Genomic DNA, 19058 nt, shown 5'->3' with positions numbered 1-19058 from the left:
GGCAGGGGCCTAATGACCTCAACAGTGAGCAACTATCACCTGTTTGGGAAGATAAGAGACTTCCAGCTGATTTAGAATATGAGGCTCATTAGTAATACATATTTTAATAGATATTATCTTGGTGGTGAAGTAGCCTATCTCCTGACAGATGAAAGCATGGTGGTATAGAATATCAAATGTATATGTAGAATCTGTGTATATGTTGATGGTCTTGCTTTGTGTCAGCATGAAGGCCCTAGTAAAGGCTCAGAGAACTTCCTTCTGAGAATAGTGCCTGGTGGTAAATGGGGAAATTATCTGACCTTATCAGAAGATAGTGTGGCATATCCTGCTTTACAGGAGCCAGAGGAGCTGAGAGATGAGATCCAATTTATACATTAAGTATGATCAGCATGTGGTACAGGAGAAATAGAGAATTTTGTTATGTTTTAAGACAAGCAAGTCAAGTGATTGTAGGACTGTGTAATTGTAGACACTTTGGGAAGAAGTGTAGCCAGGTTATGGTCGGGGGTAAAAGTCAAGAGAAATGTTGGGGTTTTCTGGAAAGGTGAAAGAGTTGGAGTTTGGAGGTAAAAGATAAAGTCGAGGAATGTAAAGTAGAAACATTTTTTGAGTGGCAGTAGGTCTTTGAGCTTAGAAGCTTCTTGGACTAGTAAGGGAGGCTATTGCTAGTGCCTATAGGCAGGGTGGCAATCCCCTAATGTTTGTGTATAGCTGTTTGGAAAGATAGGTAACAGGGACAAAGGTAGTTCCTCTCATTGGTCCAAAACCAGCCAGAATCATTTCCCATTTTTTAGTAATATGGATAGTAAATGATTGATTAAGGCCCGTGAGAGGAGTGTGTTTCAGAGGTGAGAGGAGGCAGGCTCCAGGCAAGTTTAGTTGTGTTCTGAGCCTCAGATAACACCCGTAGCCCCAGCTTCATAGAGGGGCCAAGTGAGAATAACAAAGTTGAAAATCCAGGCTCTGAGGAAGGAGAGACTCTCACCCTTAGTGGTGGGAAGAGAAAGAGACTTTGGGTACTACCTGAGATCAAGATTGAGCTGGAGAGCCAGCAGACCTCTGTACTTGACGTGGTGGATAGAGAGTTGAGCCTTGGAAAGAGAGAACATGTATCCTTCCCTCCCCAAGAGCTAAGGAGTTGAATAGTATGCTGTTGTAACAGGGAGAGCAAGGGACTACAGAGTATGAGCTCATCTACATACTGAATCTGTCCTCTGGGTGACAGGCTAAGAGAAAGGAGGTCACTGCCTAGAACCTAGCCAAAAAAGTAAGGGCTATTGTCAGAAACCCTGGGGCAGCACAGTCCATGTGAGCTGTGACACTGTCCCCATTCTGGATCCCCTTCATTAAAGGCAAAGATATTATATGAGTCTGGGTGTAGAGGAATAGTGAACAAAGCCTCCTTAAGACAATGAAGTAAGAAGCAGTGGAGTGACTCTGAGAAAGTAGAGTGTGAGGGTTAGACACCGCTAGTAGATAGGGATAGGCATCATGGTAATGATCCTGTGATTCTGAGCAAGGTTTTGGAACAAGTTATAGGACTAGTGAAAAGGTATTGCATGATAGGGTAAGACCTTGTCTACATTTTAAGGAGATAAGGTATTAAGGGTGACAGGAAAGAAGGCAGAGTCTCGGAGTAAGATCTTATGGAGGTAAATGGGAGGCAATAGAAGGAGAGGAAGTGTCCCACTTGGGATTGACAAAAGATTCTGAAAAGGCCTGAGCTGAGGAATTAGGCTTGGTTGGTGGGAGGAGAATCTTCCCAGAGGCCAGAAAGAGGGGTTAACTGAATGAAAAAAAGATGTAGCTTAGCTAAAATGATGCACAAGCATAATCCCAATGAGGAAGGAATGCATAATTAGGTGACCACAGAGAGCAGAGAAGTGGGACAGTAGCCTTAGGCTGCTTGGGGCAGTCATCAACACCCACAACAGAGAGCTGAGAAGCTTAAGTTTTACCAGAGTCACTGGGAAATGTAGACCAAGTGGCTCCAGCATAGATCCTAACTGACAGAGACTTGCCTACTATTTGGACAGTTCTCTGGGATCTTCTGTGGTTATCTTCATAGTCTCAGTGGGAGGGGAGGGGCTTGGCAAGGTCCCAGGGCCATGTCAATCTTTGGTCTGTGGAGGAGGAACTTGGGAATTGACCTACCTTGATGAGACAAAGAGGGACAGTGAAACCCTCAGTGTCCTGTCTCCCACAGATCGGGTGCAGGTGCCTGGTGACAGATGAGGTGAGGGAAAGTTCTTTGCCCAGTGGCCAGCATTGTAGCATTTAAAGTGGACCCTGCGTAGAGGTCTCTGCAGCCCTATCTCCTTTGGAGGTGGAGGCTTCAGGGTTACTGCCAGAAATCTGGTATTTTTCTCTATCACATGAGGCCTCTTCTGTCATTTTCTGTTCCTTCATTTTATTAAACACTTTAAATGTCATAGTCAACAGATCTCTCTGAATGGGTTGAGGGCCTTCTGTTAGTCCCTTTAGTTTCTTTCTGATGTGATGGCATGACAGAGACAGAAAGTGAGTATTGTGGACAAGCATGCCCTTCTAAGAGTTTGGAATCTTGTTTAGCAAAATATAGAGGAGCCACTGTGAGTCTAGCAAGAAATTCTTCAAGATTTTCATCAGTCAACCATGTAACCTCTCTCAGTTTGTCAAAATTGACCACTATATGGGAGGCTCTTTGGATCCAGGAGTCAGATAATCCTCTTGTCCCAGGCTGTCCTGCCAAGGGACTGATTTTCTACATTGAACTAGCAGTTCCAGTGGGGGTCAGCATGAGGGACAGCAACTGTCTAGTAAAAGAGTTATCAGTGGACATAATCTAGGTGAATCTGAGCAGCCATCCAGACTCTCTCCTTTTCCTCTAGGGTAAGGGTGGGTTAAAGAAGGACATGGAGATCATGCCAGTTGGGGTTATATGACTGAATTTAGCATCTAAATTCCTTAATGAATTACTAGGGTCATTTGAGAAAAATCTTGGACATTTTTTTCTATTTGAGAACAATCAGACAAAAGAGAAAGGAACATGGACATAGAAAGGGCCTTAAGTACCTGCCACCTCCTTGACAGGGTAGATTCCACCATTGCCAGACCTGGGGGAGTCACTGGTGAATACAAGGGAGGTGTTGCTACCTGGGAAAGTAGAGGAGGTTAGGTGGCAGTAGATGAGGGAGGTGACGACATGAAGAACATAAGCTTAAATGTAAGAGACTTTAGACCATTTGCCAGTGTGCTTGTTGACAGAGATAGTTAAGATCTGTGAGAACTTGAATGTAAAATGTACCATTTTCTGGCTACTGAGACTGATTATCAAGATGAATATAGATGAGTGCAACATGAAACCACTGAACAAAGCCAGAGTCTGGAAAAGAAATGGCAGCTTTAATGAGAACCTGATAGGATGTCTTGGCTATCTAAATAGAAGATAGCATCCAGCTAGGAATGTGTGTGTGTGTGTGTGAGTGTGTGTGTGTGTGTGTGTGTGTGTGTGTGTGTGTTTAGGGAATTTTAGACACTGGAATAACCAGAGACCAACAGGGAATCTGGAGACCACGAGTTGTAGCCTTGGATGAATGCTCTGACCAGCAGTGCCCAGCCAGGGCTTTCTGAGAAATATTTTAGGTTTTCTTTCTCAGATAAACCAAGTCTCTGAGCAAAGACATGGACTGGTGGTACTAAGACCATCACCCTAAAATACCTCTATCAACTCTGCCATTTTGAGGACCCTATCTTGAAGACCTAACATTACTAATAACTATGCCAGATACTGTTGAAAATACAAAAGCAGAAAAATTACAGAACGTTCACAGTTTCAAAAGTATGATGAAGCATAGTTCACTGCGATAGGAGTTCTTTTGGATAACTTAATGAGTGGTGAGTCTGTATATTCCTCATTAGATGGTGAGCTTCTATTTGTTCTGAGTTCACACATCACATTCATTAATAAAATTTTACTATGGACAATTTTTATTATATATTGGGTTATATAAAAGGATTGTTTATCTCCAAGAATATCCTTAATTTGAATACTGTTAAGCAACACAACTCTCTCTTTGGCAATGAGTTGTAGTAAGAAAAATCATGATTTTCTTTTCATTTGGATCTAGTATTAAGATTTCTATTTAGTACAGAAGAAAATTTATGACTCTGGCTTCCCTTCTTGTATCTGTGAGTACAGATGGGCCATACCATGTGCATGTATGTGGAAGCTGAAAGGTCAACCTCCTAAGATGATATCTACTTTCTTTTTTTTTTTCTTGTCTTATGTTTTCCTTTCCTTAATACAGTTTCTCACTGACCTGGTACTTGTCAAGTAGCCTAGCCTGGCTAATAGCAAGCTTCAGGAATCAGGCCATCTCTACCTTGCCAGTGTTAGGACTACAAGCTTATGCTACCATTCCAAGCATTTGTTACATGGGTTCTAGGGGAATGAACTGAGGTCACCATGCTCACATGACAAGTGCTTTACAGATCAAGCTATTCTTTCAGGTCCTATACATGCTATCATAATCGCATATTGAGATAATGAAAGACCTATACTCTTTCAGGTGTACTTAATAATTTTATGTTCATAAGCAACAGAGTTTTCCTTCAATTTCAATTTTTTATGTTTTAATGTTATGCCATTAAAAGTCTTATTTTACATCCTAGATGTACATTAGTAGTACTGACTCACACAACATGAATATCAGTTTCCAATCATGTTTAGCTACTGTCTTTCCTGATATTTTTTTGAGGGCTTGGTAATTTTAGCTAGATTTCCTACCTCTGGAGACTTTCTTGCTGAATGTTCAGTTTCAGTAAGTAATGTTTAGGAATATAAAGAGAGTCCTGATGACATTGATGAATTCCTAGGAATAAGTTTAGAATCTAGTTTTATGTGAGTTAAGAAATCCAACTGAAACAAATGGCATGAAGAAATATAGATAACTTACCTACTGTCATGCATTTTAATGGGGAAAAATCTGAAATGTAACATTGTAAAAATAATATTTTAGGTATCAAATATAGTTATTAAAGTAAAGCTTTTAAATCACCTCAGATACCCATGAAAACATTTTGTAGGAAAGGATTTGGTTTGGATCAACAATGAAACAGAGCTTCTTAGCTCTCTTGAATAAACTTATTGCTAGGAGTCTGAGGATAGTAAATTCCCAAGATGCTGTGGAATCCATAAAGGTTTTGGAAAACTTGAAATAGCTTATAGATTTCATCATTGAGGGGAAAGGACCAGGGATGGGAGATGGGGTGAGAGACAGCAGACTCGTGTGATGAATCCCAGGAAATTCTCTTCTGGAGACCAGCATCAGGGTGAAGATCTAAGTTTACTGATCAGTCCATAAGCTTATAAACAGTGTTTGAACCAATGGCAAGCCACTAAATCCTCGGCCAGTCCTATCTTGCCACACTGTCACCATGTTCCAATGAAAGCCCTGCCTAATGAGGTAACCCAGAAGTAGTCAGGGGGAATAGCAACAGCTGTGAGGAGTGCAGTGAAGACAGGAGGAAGTCTGTCTTGACCTGTGCCAGTGTGTCTTGCCAGTGTGCCAGGAGCCATCTTTGATCTAATGCCGTGTTAGGTAGGTCGGGACTCTTCAGGGGGTAGCAGGAGCCTGTGACTCTCTTTCCTACTTTTTTCTTTGACAAGACTGACTTCCACAAACCCCACACATCATATACTGAATAAGAGAATCAGAATAGTAAGTGCGAGCACAGTGGATGGTCTCAAGATCTAGAGTTTGTGTCAACCTATGACAATGGTTAATTAGGACATCTGACAAAAATGAAACTGCTTTATTAAGGACATTTGAAAAGGAAGCAAAGACCTTTTCTGGGGCCTCAAGCAGTCCTTATTGCCACAGAACTTCTCAATTTCAGAATACTTTTTCATGAGAATAGAAGATACCATGATGCGTTGTGTGCATTGATTATTAAGCACTCCCCCCTTTTATAGTAATTTCAGAGTACTGAGCAGTCAGCACTTTTCTGAAACAACCCAATGAACTGAGTTTCCAAGTTTTTTGAATGGGTTAACAAGTTAAATGTTTAGGCCTTTATATTTACTGACAATGGGTTAAACTATTCTCTATATTGTGTTTGTAGGCGTGAGACCTCTGCTCATCTTAGTAGGGAACTACATCACATTTGTCTGTAATAATGGAAATTGTGTTAATTAAGTTAAAGGGGTCTGTAATATATGTAAATGTATAGAGCTGGACGACAAGGGAATGTTGCAGTCTGTCTCAGTCATATATGCTATATTCACTCTGAAGTATGTTTCAACAATGTAAGCACATATACCTTGAAGGTATAGTACCACAAGTATTTAATAGTAGTTGACTACTACTGATTCACTAAAAATGAAATGCTAAATTTTACAAATAATTTGTGAGACTTTTACTCTAGAATTCATTTGCTTTAAAGTCAAAGTATACATTTTTCTTATCATAAGGAAAACTAAACACTGTCAGTTGTTCTAATGAAATCAGGATTCTGGACACATATGGGCAATTTCACAGAATATGCATATGTGTATATTTAGATGACTATATACTTTGAGTGACATTTACACAATGGAGTACTACTCAGCCATTAAAAAGAATGACTTCATGAAGTTCGCAGCTAAATAGATGGAACTAGAAAATATCATCCTGAGTGAGGCAACCCAATCACAAAAAAACACACATGGTATGTACTCACTGATAAGGGGATATTAGGAAAAAAATCTCAGAATACCCATGATACTATAAATTTTTAAGTGACACAATTTGAGCATTGAAGTACTTTAGTTAGTGTGAATTAATCTCATATATTTTGAAATCATAATTCTGTCTTAATTGAAATAGATTCATGTATTTCCTTCCTCCTGGTTTTGTGCTCTGAATAAATATAAATAACATAAATGAATAAAAATTATTTTATAAAATGTACTCAATATTTTAAGTAGCATCCTATTTACAAACAAAATTTTATTTGAAACTAATTTTTATAAAGGATTATGTGGGAGATGGTTGAATTGCAAATTATCTGTCTATTCCATACATTTTGTTATTTCAAGATATTCATTTAAATATTCATTAAATACCTTCTATATGAGTATATATGTCAGAAAGTCTATGTAATGTCTTATTTTATGTGTTTCAGAGTTTTAACAATACAATATTTTATTGATATCCATGTCTCTTGAAGCCTATCTGCTTTGCAGGTTATTTAGTCTTTGTAATTCAATTTAAAACTTCCTTCTAAACATAAATAATACTATTTATCAATGAGATATATATTTTTCTTTAGAATTATATAAATACTTTATTTTTGAAATTAACAAAATTTAATATTATTCCCTCATGTCTTTCAACTATCAAAACCACCTCCCAACCTATTATTCTTAGATAACCAAAATGAAGGTTAGAAATACCCCAAATTTCCTTTTTACAAAACTACTAATTCTGGAGAAAAATCTTCAGTCAAAATGGATTAAGTCGTATCCCAGTTCCTAAAGGCGAGAATGGATTCACCTTTGCCCACATCAGAGCATCATTCAAAGAAATAGCCGATTTCCCATCTTCCAAGAAATACACAGGACCCTGTGTAGAGAGTTGAGAAAAGATAAAATGAGACTAGAAATTTGCAGAATTGACTTAAAGTTTCAGAAACAATCACCACACTGAGAAACTACTGTACAGTTAGGCAATGCTAATAGGAAATTCAGTAATATAAGAAAAAAAGATATGCTTTTTCTTAAATGCTACCAACTGTAAAAACATCTTCAAATATCTCATTAATGTTCCAATATTCTGTCATGTCTGTTAAAACATAGCTTTATGCTATAATTTCAATCCTTTATATACAGCAGTATTATCAATTACAATAAATATTATTAATTTATTAATTGCTGCAAATCTAACTTCTTTTATGAAAGCACACTAAGAAGTATCAGACTGGGATACTCTTCATTCTATTAGTATTGTAGTTAATATTGGTGCAGCTGGGAAGTAACTAAAGTCAGAAACTTAGATCCTTCTCAATAGAACAAGAAGTATATATTGCTCTACATGTGAGGGATTTAAAATTATACTCTGTCATGTGACTTGAGAGACTATAATTCAGTCTCATCAGTTATTAGCATACCCTGAGCAGTTCTGAGAAGTCAATATGTCTTAGCTCTTAAGAGGAAAAGCATGATGTAAAAAAATCAATGAGTTATAAGAGCAGTACAATTTCAATTTTTTTATTAGTTTCCAAATTCATCAAATTCTGGTTATAATTTTTTAATGCTAAGCTTTATTTTTTTTTTTGCAATTTACTTTTGGAGTTGGCAAAGTTAATTATTATTTAACTTTATACTACTAAGTCCTTGAGATTCACAAGACACAAATACATTAATTTCAAATTAAAAATACTCTAGGAGGGTAGTACTTAATCTACATTAGTTATGCGTGCATGGGATAATTAGTAGATCTTTTGTGGATGTGGGTCTGTGTGAAGAAAACTAGACTCAGCTGGTGTCTAGTGGTGTTTTGGTTATCCTGCCTGGAGCAAAAGGGGCCCTGTGGAACAGGGATTGAATGGTCCATGGGAACAGAAAATGACTTTTAGACTTCCAAAGTTTCAGGATTCACTACTAACCTACTGAATTCACTGATTTGGTGTTTGTTTGTTTTTATCTCTAAGCACAAGTGAATGATATGTGTGTACACAGTTATGTGTCTTTTTTTTTTGGTTTTTCGAGACAGGGTTTCTCTGTGTAGCCCTGGCTATCCTGGAACTCACTCTGTAGACCAGGCTGCCTCGAACTCAGAAATCCACCTGCCTCTGCCTCCCAAGTGCCAGGATTAAAGGCGTGCGCCACCACTGACCGGCCAGTTATGTGTCTTATGCTTTGAAGATTATTGTGTTCTTGAATTGGTTGGTAAGATATAGTCAGGGTTTGTATTAATAACCAGCGGCTCCATGTATTTTGAGGGATTGGATCACTCATTGGCCTCACATGTCAGCATAATAAATATGTTTTAAATATTACGTTAGAACTGTGGGGATCTGTCCATCACAAGTGTAAAACACCAGCAGCTGGAGCACATTATGACAGATTGCCTTAACTCACTTTGTGGAATTTGGCTTTTGTTATCTCACAGTGACAACTACTCGAAGATAATAAAGACTTCTCTGCTTCTGCAAGATAACAACAATCCCCTTGGGTTATACTTAGGGACTCTATGTACAATGGTTCCTCATTAATTTGACGGCTCATTAAAGAATGCTCTTTGAGAATTAGGCAACCTCTGTGATGAATCATAGTGAATTTTTGTTGTTGAAAGTTCAGTCAACAGTGCAAGGACACCTGATGTATCAGTAGTATGCATCAATTAGTTTTATTTCATTGTGCTTATGTAATGCAAATGGAGACTAGAAAGTGAACATAGCCTTCTCTGATAAAATCAGTGCAATTGTTGGTTATTTCACTTACTTTTCATTAAGTTATGACATTTATTTACTTTAAATCATCTTTGTCGCTATACATATGTGTAAGTAAGTGCTACTAAATGTATGTATTATGCAATTGCTTCAGTGATAATAGCTCAGTGATCATCTCTCTGGATTTGGTTTAAGGGGGAAAAAGATCACTTGTATTATCAAGGAAGCACCAAGGGCAATATTTTCTTACTGAAATCTCTACATTCGCCAAGTTTACTGAGTTAATATTTGTTTTCAGTTACCATGAACAAGCTCATAATAGAAAGATAAAGTTAATGTCTGATAGTAGACTGTACCTGGATTTTTAGTCCAGTAAGACAAGAGATGTGAATGTCTGAATGGCTTGGAAGATTTGATCCAGTCACATAATCTGGTCCAGTAATTCCTTTGAGTGGCTCTTCTTTCATTCTCTTTAATAAAGTTTCATAAACTGTTCTTTGTGAATCAGAAGGGGGTGTACATGAAGAATCTTCTGATGATCTAATTTTTAAATAAAAATTCATATTTTATTTTTTGTAGAATTATAGATTTATTGAGATTTGTTTGAGAAGTGGTTTCTGATTAGTTCATTATCCATCATAGATGGAGGCAAATCAATTTAGATTTAAATTATAAAAAACAAAAGACTATCCCAGTCGAATTCACCCACCATCCCAGGCAAGTCCACCCGGGACATAGCCTGCAGAGGTGAGTTGCACATGGTTCCCTGAGCCCCATTGTCTAGCTCTGGTTTTCTGCTTTGGTTCAGAGGAGCCTTGTGGGACCCTAAGAGCATCCTGATTCTCTGTGTAAACATTTGGGAACTCCACAACTAACCAGTTTGGAACCTTGCCCCACCAATCCCATCTATAATCAACAGACCCAAAGAAGTCAAATAACAAGGAGGGTCTAAGGGAAGATGGTTGAATCTTTCTCAGAAAGGGAAACAAAACAGATAACAGAGATTGATGGATAGAGGGCACTGGGAGTAGAGCAGAGCAGTGCTGCAGCTGAGGGCAGTGGAGACATCCTTTATAGGGAGAGCAGGGGAGAGAGAACAGAAATCGAAAGGGAAGCAATCTTTAGGATATGCCAGAGACCTGGATGTGGGTTAGGCCCAAGAGGGTCTATGGAGGAGCGAGTGACGCTAGCTAAGATTCCTAGTAGAGGAGGAATGGATCCTGACGTGGCCACTTTCTAGAGCTAGGCAGGACTCCCAGTGCAGGAATAAGGACACAAAACCTTTGACCCAAAATACATCCTGCCTACAAGATGTGCAGGGATAATGACTGTCCCAAATTGAGACCCAAGCCATGGGCAAGATCCAATCTCTGATACTATTAATGATACTTTCATTTGATTGCAGACAGGAACCTAGCATAAGTGTCCTCTGAGAGGCTCCACCCAGCAGCCAATGGAAAGAGATACAAAGGCTCACAACCAAACCTTAGATGGAGCTTGGGGAGTCTTATGGAAGAATTGGAGGAAGGATTGAGGGATCCAAAGAAGACAGGGACTCCACAGGAAGACCAGCATAGTTAACTATCCTGAACCCTTGGGGATTCTCAGAGACCCAATCACCAACATATAAAGCAGATGAGCAGCTTGGTCTTCATGCAGCTTCCAGCAAAACTGGAGAGGGGGCTGTCACTGAGCCTATTGCTTTCCTCCCTGTGGATCCTGTTCGCCTTAATGGGCAGTCTTGTTTGACCTCAGTAGTAGAGGATGCACCTAGTCCCACAGGGACTTGATGTTCAGCAAGGGGAGGGGAGTGAGTGAGGGGGGTGATACTCAGAAGGGGCTTTTCCTTCTCAAAAGAGAAGAGCATGTTGGAATTGAGTGAGGTCTTGTGTAAGGAGGTACTAGGAGGAGAGTGGGGCTGATACTGTAATATAAAGTGAATAAATAAATAAATCAGAAAATGCAAAATTAACGAACTTAAAAAGGCAGAAACTAACGTCACAACAAATTAGTACTGAATATATGCTAAATAAGTTGACAAACTATTTTTCTAAACTTGATTCAACATCATATTCCTGACACTTGTCGGTAACCTTAAATTCCTCCTGCATTTGAATGTTAGATTGTATTCACTTACTGTTTGGCGGACTGTGTGCAAGCTCTCCATGCATCCAGTTCCTCAGAGAGATGCTCAATCTTTAAAGGTACGGCCACCACTCGGCGTTTTAATAGCTGGCTGAAACATGAGAAGGAATTGGCATCTGGCATAACAGTGAAACACCAGACAACACAAATGAACTTTTATAGCTGAAATTTTATCTATAACAATTGTTTAACAGTGTGTGTGTAATACATTTATGTAGACATAGGCATATATGTGGTCACTCATGTGATTATCATTTAAGTCCTGGGTAACTCTAATATGCTCAAAACATGTGGTTGGAATAGTGAGTCTAGTCAAATGCACTGTGTAGCATATGGGAAAAAGTGAGACAAGACAAGCAATGCTGGACAGTAGGAGATAGAATGGCTCATCAGGACCTTGACTTAATTCTGAGTAACAGAATATAATGGTAGTGTTAAAAGAAAAAGGAAAGGACTAGGTTTGAGAGGCTCGTTTTACATCTTAGAATACTGAGTTTAAGGCTGGAGCATGGTGCAGGTTGCTAGACTAGACTCACATATAATGAGCTTTGAGATTAGATTGTGTCTGAACGTGAAAATGTATCTCCAAAAAGATGACAGGCAAAGCTCAGAAGTAAGGTTCTTGTGCCAGTGACTTGGCTCACCATCACCAGCACACACACACACACACACACACACACACACACACACACACATTTTACAAATGAACCTTCTGTAGAACAAATACTAGAACACGGAGAGGAGAATGAAGATAAGAAATGAGGTGAGATAAGAGGGGAAGGAAGTGGCAATTAAGTAGAACACAGCAATGAGGAATTGGAGATTTACTTCATCTCTAGGGTTAGAGAGATGGCTCAGAAGTTAAGGGCACTGACTGCTCTTCCAAAGGACCTGGGTTCATATCCCAGCACCCACTTAGCAGCTCACAATTGTGCAGCTCCAAGATCTGATGCTCTCATATAGAAGTACATGCAAGCAAAACTCCAATGCACCTAAAGTAAAGGTAAGTAAAGGGAAATCCTTTAAAACTGAGACCTCTTAAAGTTCTCTTTCTTAATTACTGAGCTCTCTTTAATGGAGACATATTCTGTGAACTCTCTCCTGCCTTACACACAGTAACTTGTGGTTTTATTCTTTTTTTGCTTTTTCTGCTTCCCAGTTCCTGAGGTTGTCTCAATTCGAACGTGAGTTGATGTGGAATTCTCCATGTAGTCTAGGCTAGCTTTGAGAATCTCTTTACTTCAGCATCCCATGCTGAGACTGCAGACATGAGCTGCCATTCCTGTCTTTCAGCTATTTATTATTGATATTAACTTATTTTTTGTTCATTGAGACAGAGTTTCTCTGTGTGGCCTTGGATGTCCTCGAACTCACTCTATAGACCAGGCTGGTCTTGAACTCAGAGATCCACCTGCTCCTGCCTCTGGGGTACTGCAATTAAAGATGTGTGCCACCATCACCCAGCTTATTACTACTAATTGAAAAGAGTATTGTTCTATCATTTATCATCAGTGAAGTCATACAACTGGCGATTCAACATTATTTTAATGTCTGTGATACAGTCTATTGTTCCTGTATTTGCAGGTTGAAAGTGGGCTTTGAAGTTTTGTTTGTTGCCTGTATAGAAACAAACTTCCTTGAGTATCTGGTGGTAGTGCTTATTGCTTAGGTTGTACTATGTAACAGCAGTGACTTCTTTACCAGTTAGTAAGAAATAAGAAGGCTTTTTATTCCTCTCATAGTCTCATATCTTCTATAAATGGTACTCAGAAAAATGCCTTTCCCTAGATAATAAGCATTGAAGATTAAAGGGTTGCACACTCTACCATTTAGCGAGGAGTTAATGGGCTTAGAAATTAATTTTCAGGAAATACTTTGTGAATTTGTTTATCTACTGAATCATACTCATACAGTGATGTGTGTCTTGTTAAGCAGTGAGATGGGTTAGAAATGAAGATCCCTTGGTTCTTGTTTTTTAATGAAGTTAAGTTTTAAGGCTAATGGATAAAGAGTGAAGTTTATCAAGCTATTAAAAATGTAGATGTTTAGCTAACAGGTTATAAAACATGATCTATCATGAGAAGAAAATACTGGCTTATTTTCTACTTATAAATGTCTTTTACTTGAATATTTCTTTCACAGAAATTGAGAACTAATATACATGGCTTCCTGTATTTTAACAGTGGTGTTACACAATGTTGGAAGTGAAGTGTAGCATGAAAATGGATGGGAGACTTTCCAGAACACTATGAGGATGTTTGGACTGAAGAAGACCTTTAAGATCCTTTTCCCCCAGCCTCTTGTGTCCTCTTGAGACTGCAGACATGCTATGGAGAAGGCTAGCATCTATCTTGTAACTGTGAGAAACTCACACAGGAGGAATGAGCTAAGAGTGCCAAAGTTAAAAAAAAAAAAAGGAGTGGGGAGGTGCAGAGGCGAAGATCCAGGTCTTCATTAGAACTTCTGAACCATTTTATGAGTTCAGAGACCCTCTCTGATGTGTCCTGATAGGCAAATGTCAACACATCCTATGTATTTAATTTTCTATTAGCAGTTCTGTCTTTCGTAGACTGGTGCATTCGCAATTCATATACTTCATACCTGCTTTCCTGCAGAGCTCATGCTGAGTGAGCAAGTGGACTCACAGAATAATGCACTCAGTGCCTGCGGTCCTCTTAGAGACTGTTTATCTTAGTAAGAGGAATTCCTCAGTAAAGTGTTTTTACTTTTACCTCGTGTACTCATAAAGTGCTGGAACAATGCTTTGATACTGTCTCCTGATAGCCAGTAAGGCACCAATGTAACCACATAATATAAGTAATTCATTTCGAGCCCTAAAAAAGAATATATTTATTTTTAAAGTTTACAATTTGAAGCATAGGACATTATTCTCTTACATAATTCAGACATGTCTATTTATATTATTACAGACGATACAAAATACTCTTAGAAAGTTTTATAAAATTAGAGGAAATGATTTATTCATTAGCTAAACATTCATTCATAATTCTTATTCAAAAATTAATGATATAACATAAACTATAATTTACATAGCATTTAGTTCTTATCTGCTCATTTTACATATTTAACACTTTTGTGTTTTAATGCTGGAACTTGAACCTGAGTCCTCACACAAAGCAAGTACCCCACTGTTCATAGTTAATTTGCACCCTGAGGCCACCCCTGGCTTTCTCTTCTTGTCATTTATTTCTAAGTAATTGCTTTTTTTTTTTATCAGATTTGGGAACTTATGACACATTATGTTGACTCCAGGAAAGTACCAGCAAAATCAGTTTTGTTTCCAGTGGGGTGAACCTGGCAGTTTTGCAGGCCATTTCATTGAAAATCTCTCTTGCAAATTAGCCTCAGCTCTCTGAAGACTTTAGTTGCATTAAAAAAAAATCCTAAGTGGTCCTTGAGTTTAAGGAGGGTATCATTTTCTGTTTTTTTTTTTAGCACTTGTAAATTTCTCTCATTTAGGCTTAATATGATTTTCATGTACAATAGATATTGAATACATATGACTCTTAGTTTCTTATGAACTCCATGCCTATATAACTGTCTAAATGTTTTCAGCTCAGCGTTCTTGCAACAGCTGTGTTTAAGGGAAACTACAGACATGTACTCATAAACAAACACATGCTAGCTATTGTTAATAGTTCCTGTTAATTTCAAGTTTGCTTTATTGTCTTCTCTTATTGTCGTCACAATAAAAGCAATACCAAAAAGTATAATTTGTTTATAAGTTCAGCTACCCAAGGTGATTCTACTCCTTGATTCGAACACCAAAACCAATATTGCCATTTGAAATATTATACTGAATATTTTCATGTCTGGGAGAAAAATACTTACTCAGTACACGTATGTAAGAGTAGTTTTTCAGTACGGATATAACTCATTAGGTCAAGCACAGGGTAAACACTATCTAGAGTCCAGTTTGAGTTACTGATACATCCTGCCAAAATAAAACCAAATGACATGTATTTTAAATTATAGTGTCAAGTTTTGTTCATCCAATTTTAAAACTTATGTAATCAACTCTTTGTCAGTTGATCATAATTCTGTATTTTGTATCACAAACTATTGGTCCATGCATTGTCTCTAGGTCTTCCCATAACATAAAATCAGGAGATAGAGCATGTTCTATGTCAGTAATCTTTCTCCTTATAAAATTTGGAATGACTTGTGTTTGATCTTCAGGCAGATTATCAAAATGACTGAAAATATCAAATGAATGAATAGATCTAAAATCCAAACTAGGAACTAGAAACGTACCTTTGACGAAGTCAATACCAATAGGAAGAGCCTTTTCAGGTTCCTGGCTTAGTAAATAATACTTTATAGTTTCAAATACATTGCCATCTGCCCGGGCCATTTCAGCCAACTGAATGCATTCTTCTGTTGGGGGTAGATTGCACTAAGAGATAATTTGTTGAAAGACAATATTACTAACATTCACATGGATCAAAGCCATAGTACAAATGCCAATTATTGCTACATTCTCTGTCTGTTTCATTTATTAAAGTTGTCCCAAATATATGTGAGTAAAATTCTTTATAAATAAACCTATTTATGGAAAAACCTTTAAGATCAATGAATGAAGGTAAGGTGATTAGCCAATAAATTAGTCGCTTTTCACCACACAAATACTTAATAAACATGTAGAACTATGTTTTATGATTATAATGCTGTGATCAGTACTCACTAATGTAGCTCTGCAAAAGCGAAAATAAAACAAAAGAAGCCCACAATGAAGTCAGCTGTTCTAGAGTAAATATATAATACAGACATTGTCAAAAGTCCATTAAATGTAACAAGTACAGAACTATATCATCCCACATTCTCTTCTCTACACCTGAAATTAACCTTTGAGGCAAAAGAACCTTATTCTAAAAAGACAAAACCTATGTAAGTTTTAAATCTTGAGAGTTTAAAACACACAGTGTGGACAGTCTGGGTCCCCAAAATTTCATTACAAAATTATTACAAAATGAAAAACAATTCTCATTAATATGAAAAATAGACGTCTCTGTGGAAATACAAATTATGTCCTCTTAGTGACTATGATTTCTTTTCATTATGTAGATCAAATGAACTACCATGTATATAACTTAAAATGTATGTGAAAATGTGTGATTATTAAAGATAAAAAAATGAAAGCGGCACCCATAAAATCTCAACACTATTGCTACCTCAATAAGATCTGAACAATTCCAACAACAGTTGGCAGTTCAGTGTAGATGGGGGAACTCATACAGGGCTCTATTCCTAGATAAAGAGCTACAAGCAATTAATAGCTGCTAGAATGTGAAGAATCAATCTTCCTCAACAACAAGGCACAGACTGGATAGTCAATACTGACTACTCAAGAAATGTATATACATGTAGGCAACACTGGGCAGACTATGCAGGCTGTGTTTATATGTGTGTTCCTCTGTATGTATATGAAACAACAACGGTTAAAGAATAGAAAGCTGTGAATTTGGAAAGGAGTTACATACTGGAGGAGTAGGAATGGGAAAAGGATGTAATAATATTTTAAATAAAATTTACCAATGCTGAGACTTACTCCTAAGCGACATAATAGATCAGTGCTTTAAAATGTATTTATTAATGTGGTTATTAAATATTTTCACATTTTTTATTATTTAAAAATTAAGTAGACTGAATAGTTTAGGTCTCTCCCTCTGAAAAGTTTGCTAAGAATCATGTGTGCGTGAGCATGAGCACGTGTGTGTGTGTGTGTGTGTGTGTGTGTGTGTGTAATTTATGCCTGTTATTATTGCTTTGCCATTATTGTTTTAACTCACTGAAAACTTAAACAGGATAGCTACCATACCTGATTGAAAATTAAACATAAAAATAATAAAAAGTGATTGTCACTGAAATGGCATACTCTAGAATACAAGATTAAGCCCTGTCCTATCATGATATTTCTCAAACAGGTTAATACTGTGTTTGTACTTTGACTTTGGTCTTTACTATTACCTTAGAAAGCTTCAAAGTTATTAACAACTTTACAACACTAGTTTTCTGAAGAACAACTAATAAATTCCTATCAAAGATTCTAATCATATCTTCTAGAATGTGTAGTGAATATTGGTTTCATTCATGGCCCTATTATTCCCATGAGAAGGAGAGAGACTGATCCTGCTGCCTACAGGTCAGAATCACAGGGAAAAAGAGCAAAGTGAGTTTTGTTCTGTTGCATAGCATGGTGGTTGCATTTAATAACAGTGTATTCTTCAAAACACACTGAAGAAAGGATTTTAAGTGATTTTACCTCAAAGACAATAAATATTTGAAGTGGTTGGTGTAGGAGTTTCTATGATTTGAATTAATACATGTATGTATCAAAATGTCACATTGTGACCTGTAAATACATATTTTTTGTTGATTTAAATAAGCCAGGATGTATAAACATAGGTGGGTCATTCGTCCTCCCTAGCCCTGCATAATAATACCAGAGCTTCTTGCCTCTGAGGTTGTTAACACATATTTAAACACTATACAACACATATCAAGACAAATAGAAGCAAAAGTCCCATTGCCTCTTTCTATATTCATCTTTAACTAAGAGTTTCTTGTGGTGTTGACAAAAATAAAACATAGATAAATTTTATTTATTTTTATGTCAAAGATTTTGTCTATCTTTACAGTTTTATATTTTCATTTGTTTTGTGTGTGTACTTTGTGAGGCATGGCACACGTGTGGAGGTCAGAGGGTGACTTGCATGTAACATTTTACTCCTTCTGCCATATGGGAAATAGGGATTGAATTCAGATAATTAGAAATGAGGATAGGCACTCTTACCCACTGATCCATTCCCACAGTGCCCATAGCAAATTTTAGACAAGAATTTAGGTAATAGAAAGTGTATATGGAATATTTGAAATCTCCAGTAATATCACAAATTACTCTTGGAACTGAGTAATTTTTCTCATAAATATTTCTATAATAACAGATACGATTTAAGCCCTAACACAGCTATACTTGCTGAGGGCCATGCAGGAGGAATGACAAATGGGTTTAGAAATCATGGAATTTGGCCCATGGTTTCTCACAGTCACAAGGGTGGGCCTTGGAGTGGCACGACCCGGAGGACTAGGTGTCCTGAGGACTTTAAGCTGTTATAAAATTATGTTCTGTTTGCTGCCCTCACATCCCTCTTAATCTAAGAATTATATGAAAACTTTAAGGGGGCTTCCAGTCCCTCACTGTACAGTATTTCTGGCATTCACAATATTAATGCTTGATCTCTTTCAGGCACTGCTGCTGAAGCAGATTAATGATCCAATAACCACCCTAGAGAAGAACTTGGAGATGTAGATTGTCAATAATGACCACCACCCTTAGAAAAGATTTGGAAAAATAAAATTGTTGGTGAAGCTAAATTGAGATGTTATTACTACTGGCTCTCATATAGAAAATCTTAGGGAACAATGTGAAGTTCAGAAAGGCAGAAAGTTCGCTTATTAGTTAAGCGAGGGACCCT

General features: G+C 37.5%; 1 protein-coding gene across 6 annotated transcripts in view; it reads right to left on the bottom strand.

Moving 5' to 3' along the window:
• Positions 1 to 7285: 7285 nt before the first annotated feature.
• Wdr17 (WD repeat domain 17) overlaps positions 7286 to 19058 on the bottom strand; it is an 89558-nt gene continuing 77785 nt past the window's right edge. For 3 of the 6 annotated variants that reach the window (XM_028757689.1, XM_028757692.1, XM_028757688.1), the window contains 6 exons: positions 15838 to 15979; positions 15415 to 15517; positions 14295 to 14396; positions 11555 to 11653; positions 9774 to 9957; positions 7286 to 7589 (listed from right to left, as the gene is read on the bottom strand). In XM_028757689.1, coding sequence (XP_028613522.1) covers positions 7470 to 7589; positions 9774 to 9957; positions 11555 to 11653; positions 14295 to 14396; positions 15415 to 15517; positions 15838 to 15979 — 750 coding nt within the window. In that variant the 3' untranslated portion in view covers positions 7286 to 7469. The remainder of the gene's footprint in view (positions 7590 to 9773; positions 9958 to 11554; positions 11654 to 14294; positions 14397 to 15414; positions 15518 to 15837; positions 15980 to 19058) is intronic. The other 3 variants (XM_028757690.1, XM_028757691.1, XM_028757693.1) reach the window with 1 other exon arrangement.

The sequence above is a fragment of the Grammomys surdaster genome, unplaced genomic scaffold, assembly GCF_004785775.1.
Source record: "Grammomys surdaster isolate TR1022 unplaced genomic scaffold, NIH_TR_1.0 126178, whole genome shotgun sequence".
Taxonomy (NCBI): Eukaryota; Metazoa; Chordata; class Mammalia; order Rodentia; family Muridae; genus Grammomys; species Grammomys surdaster.
Note: the sequence above shows the minus strand (reverse complement) of the source record. Positions and strands in the feature narration are given on the sequence as shown.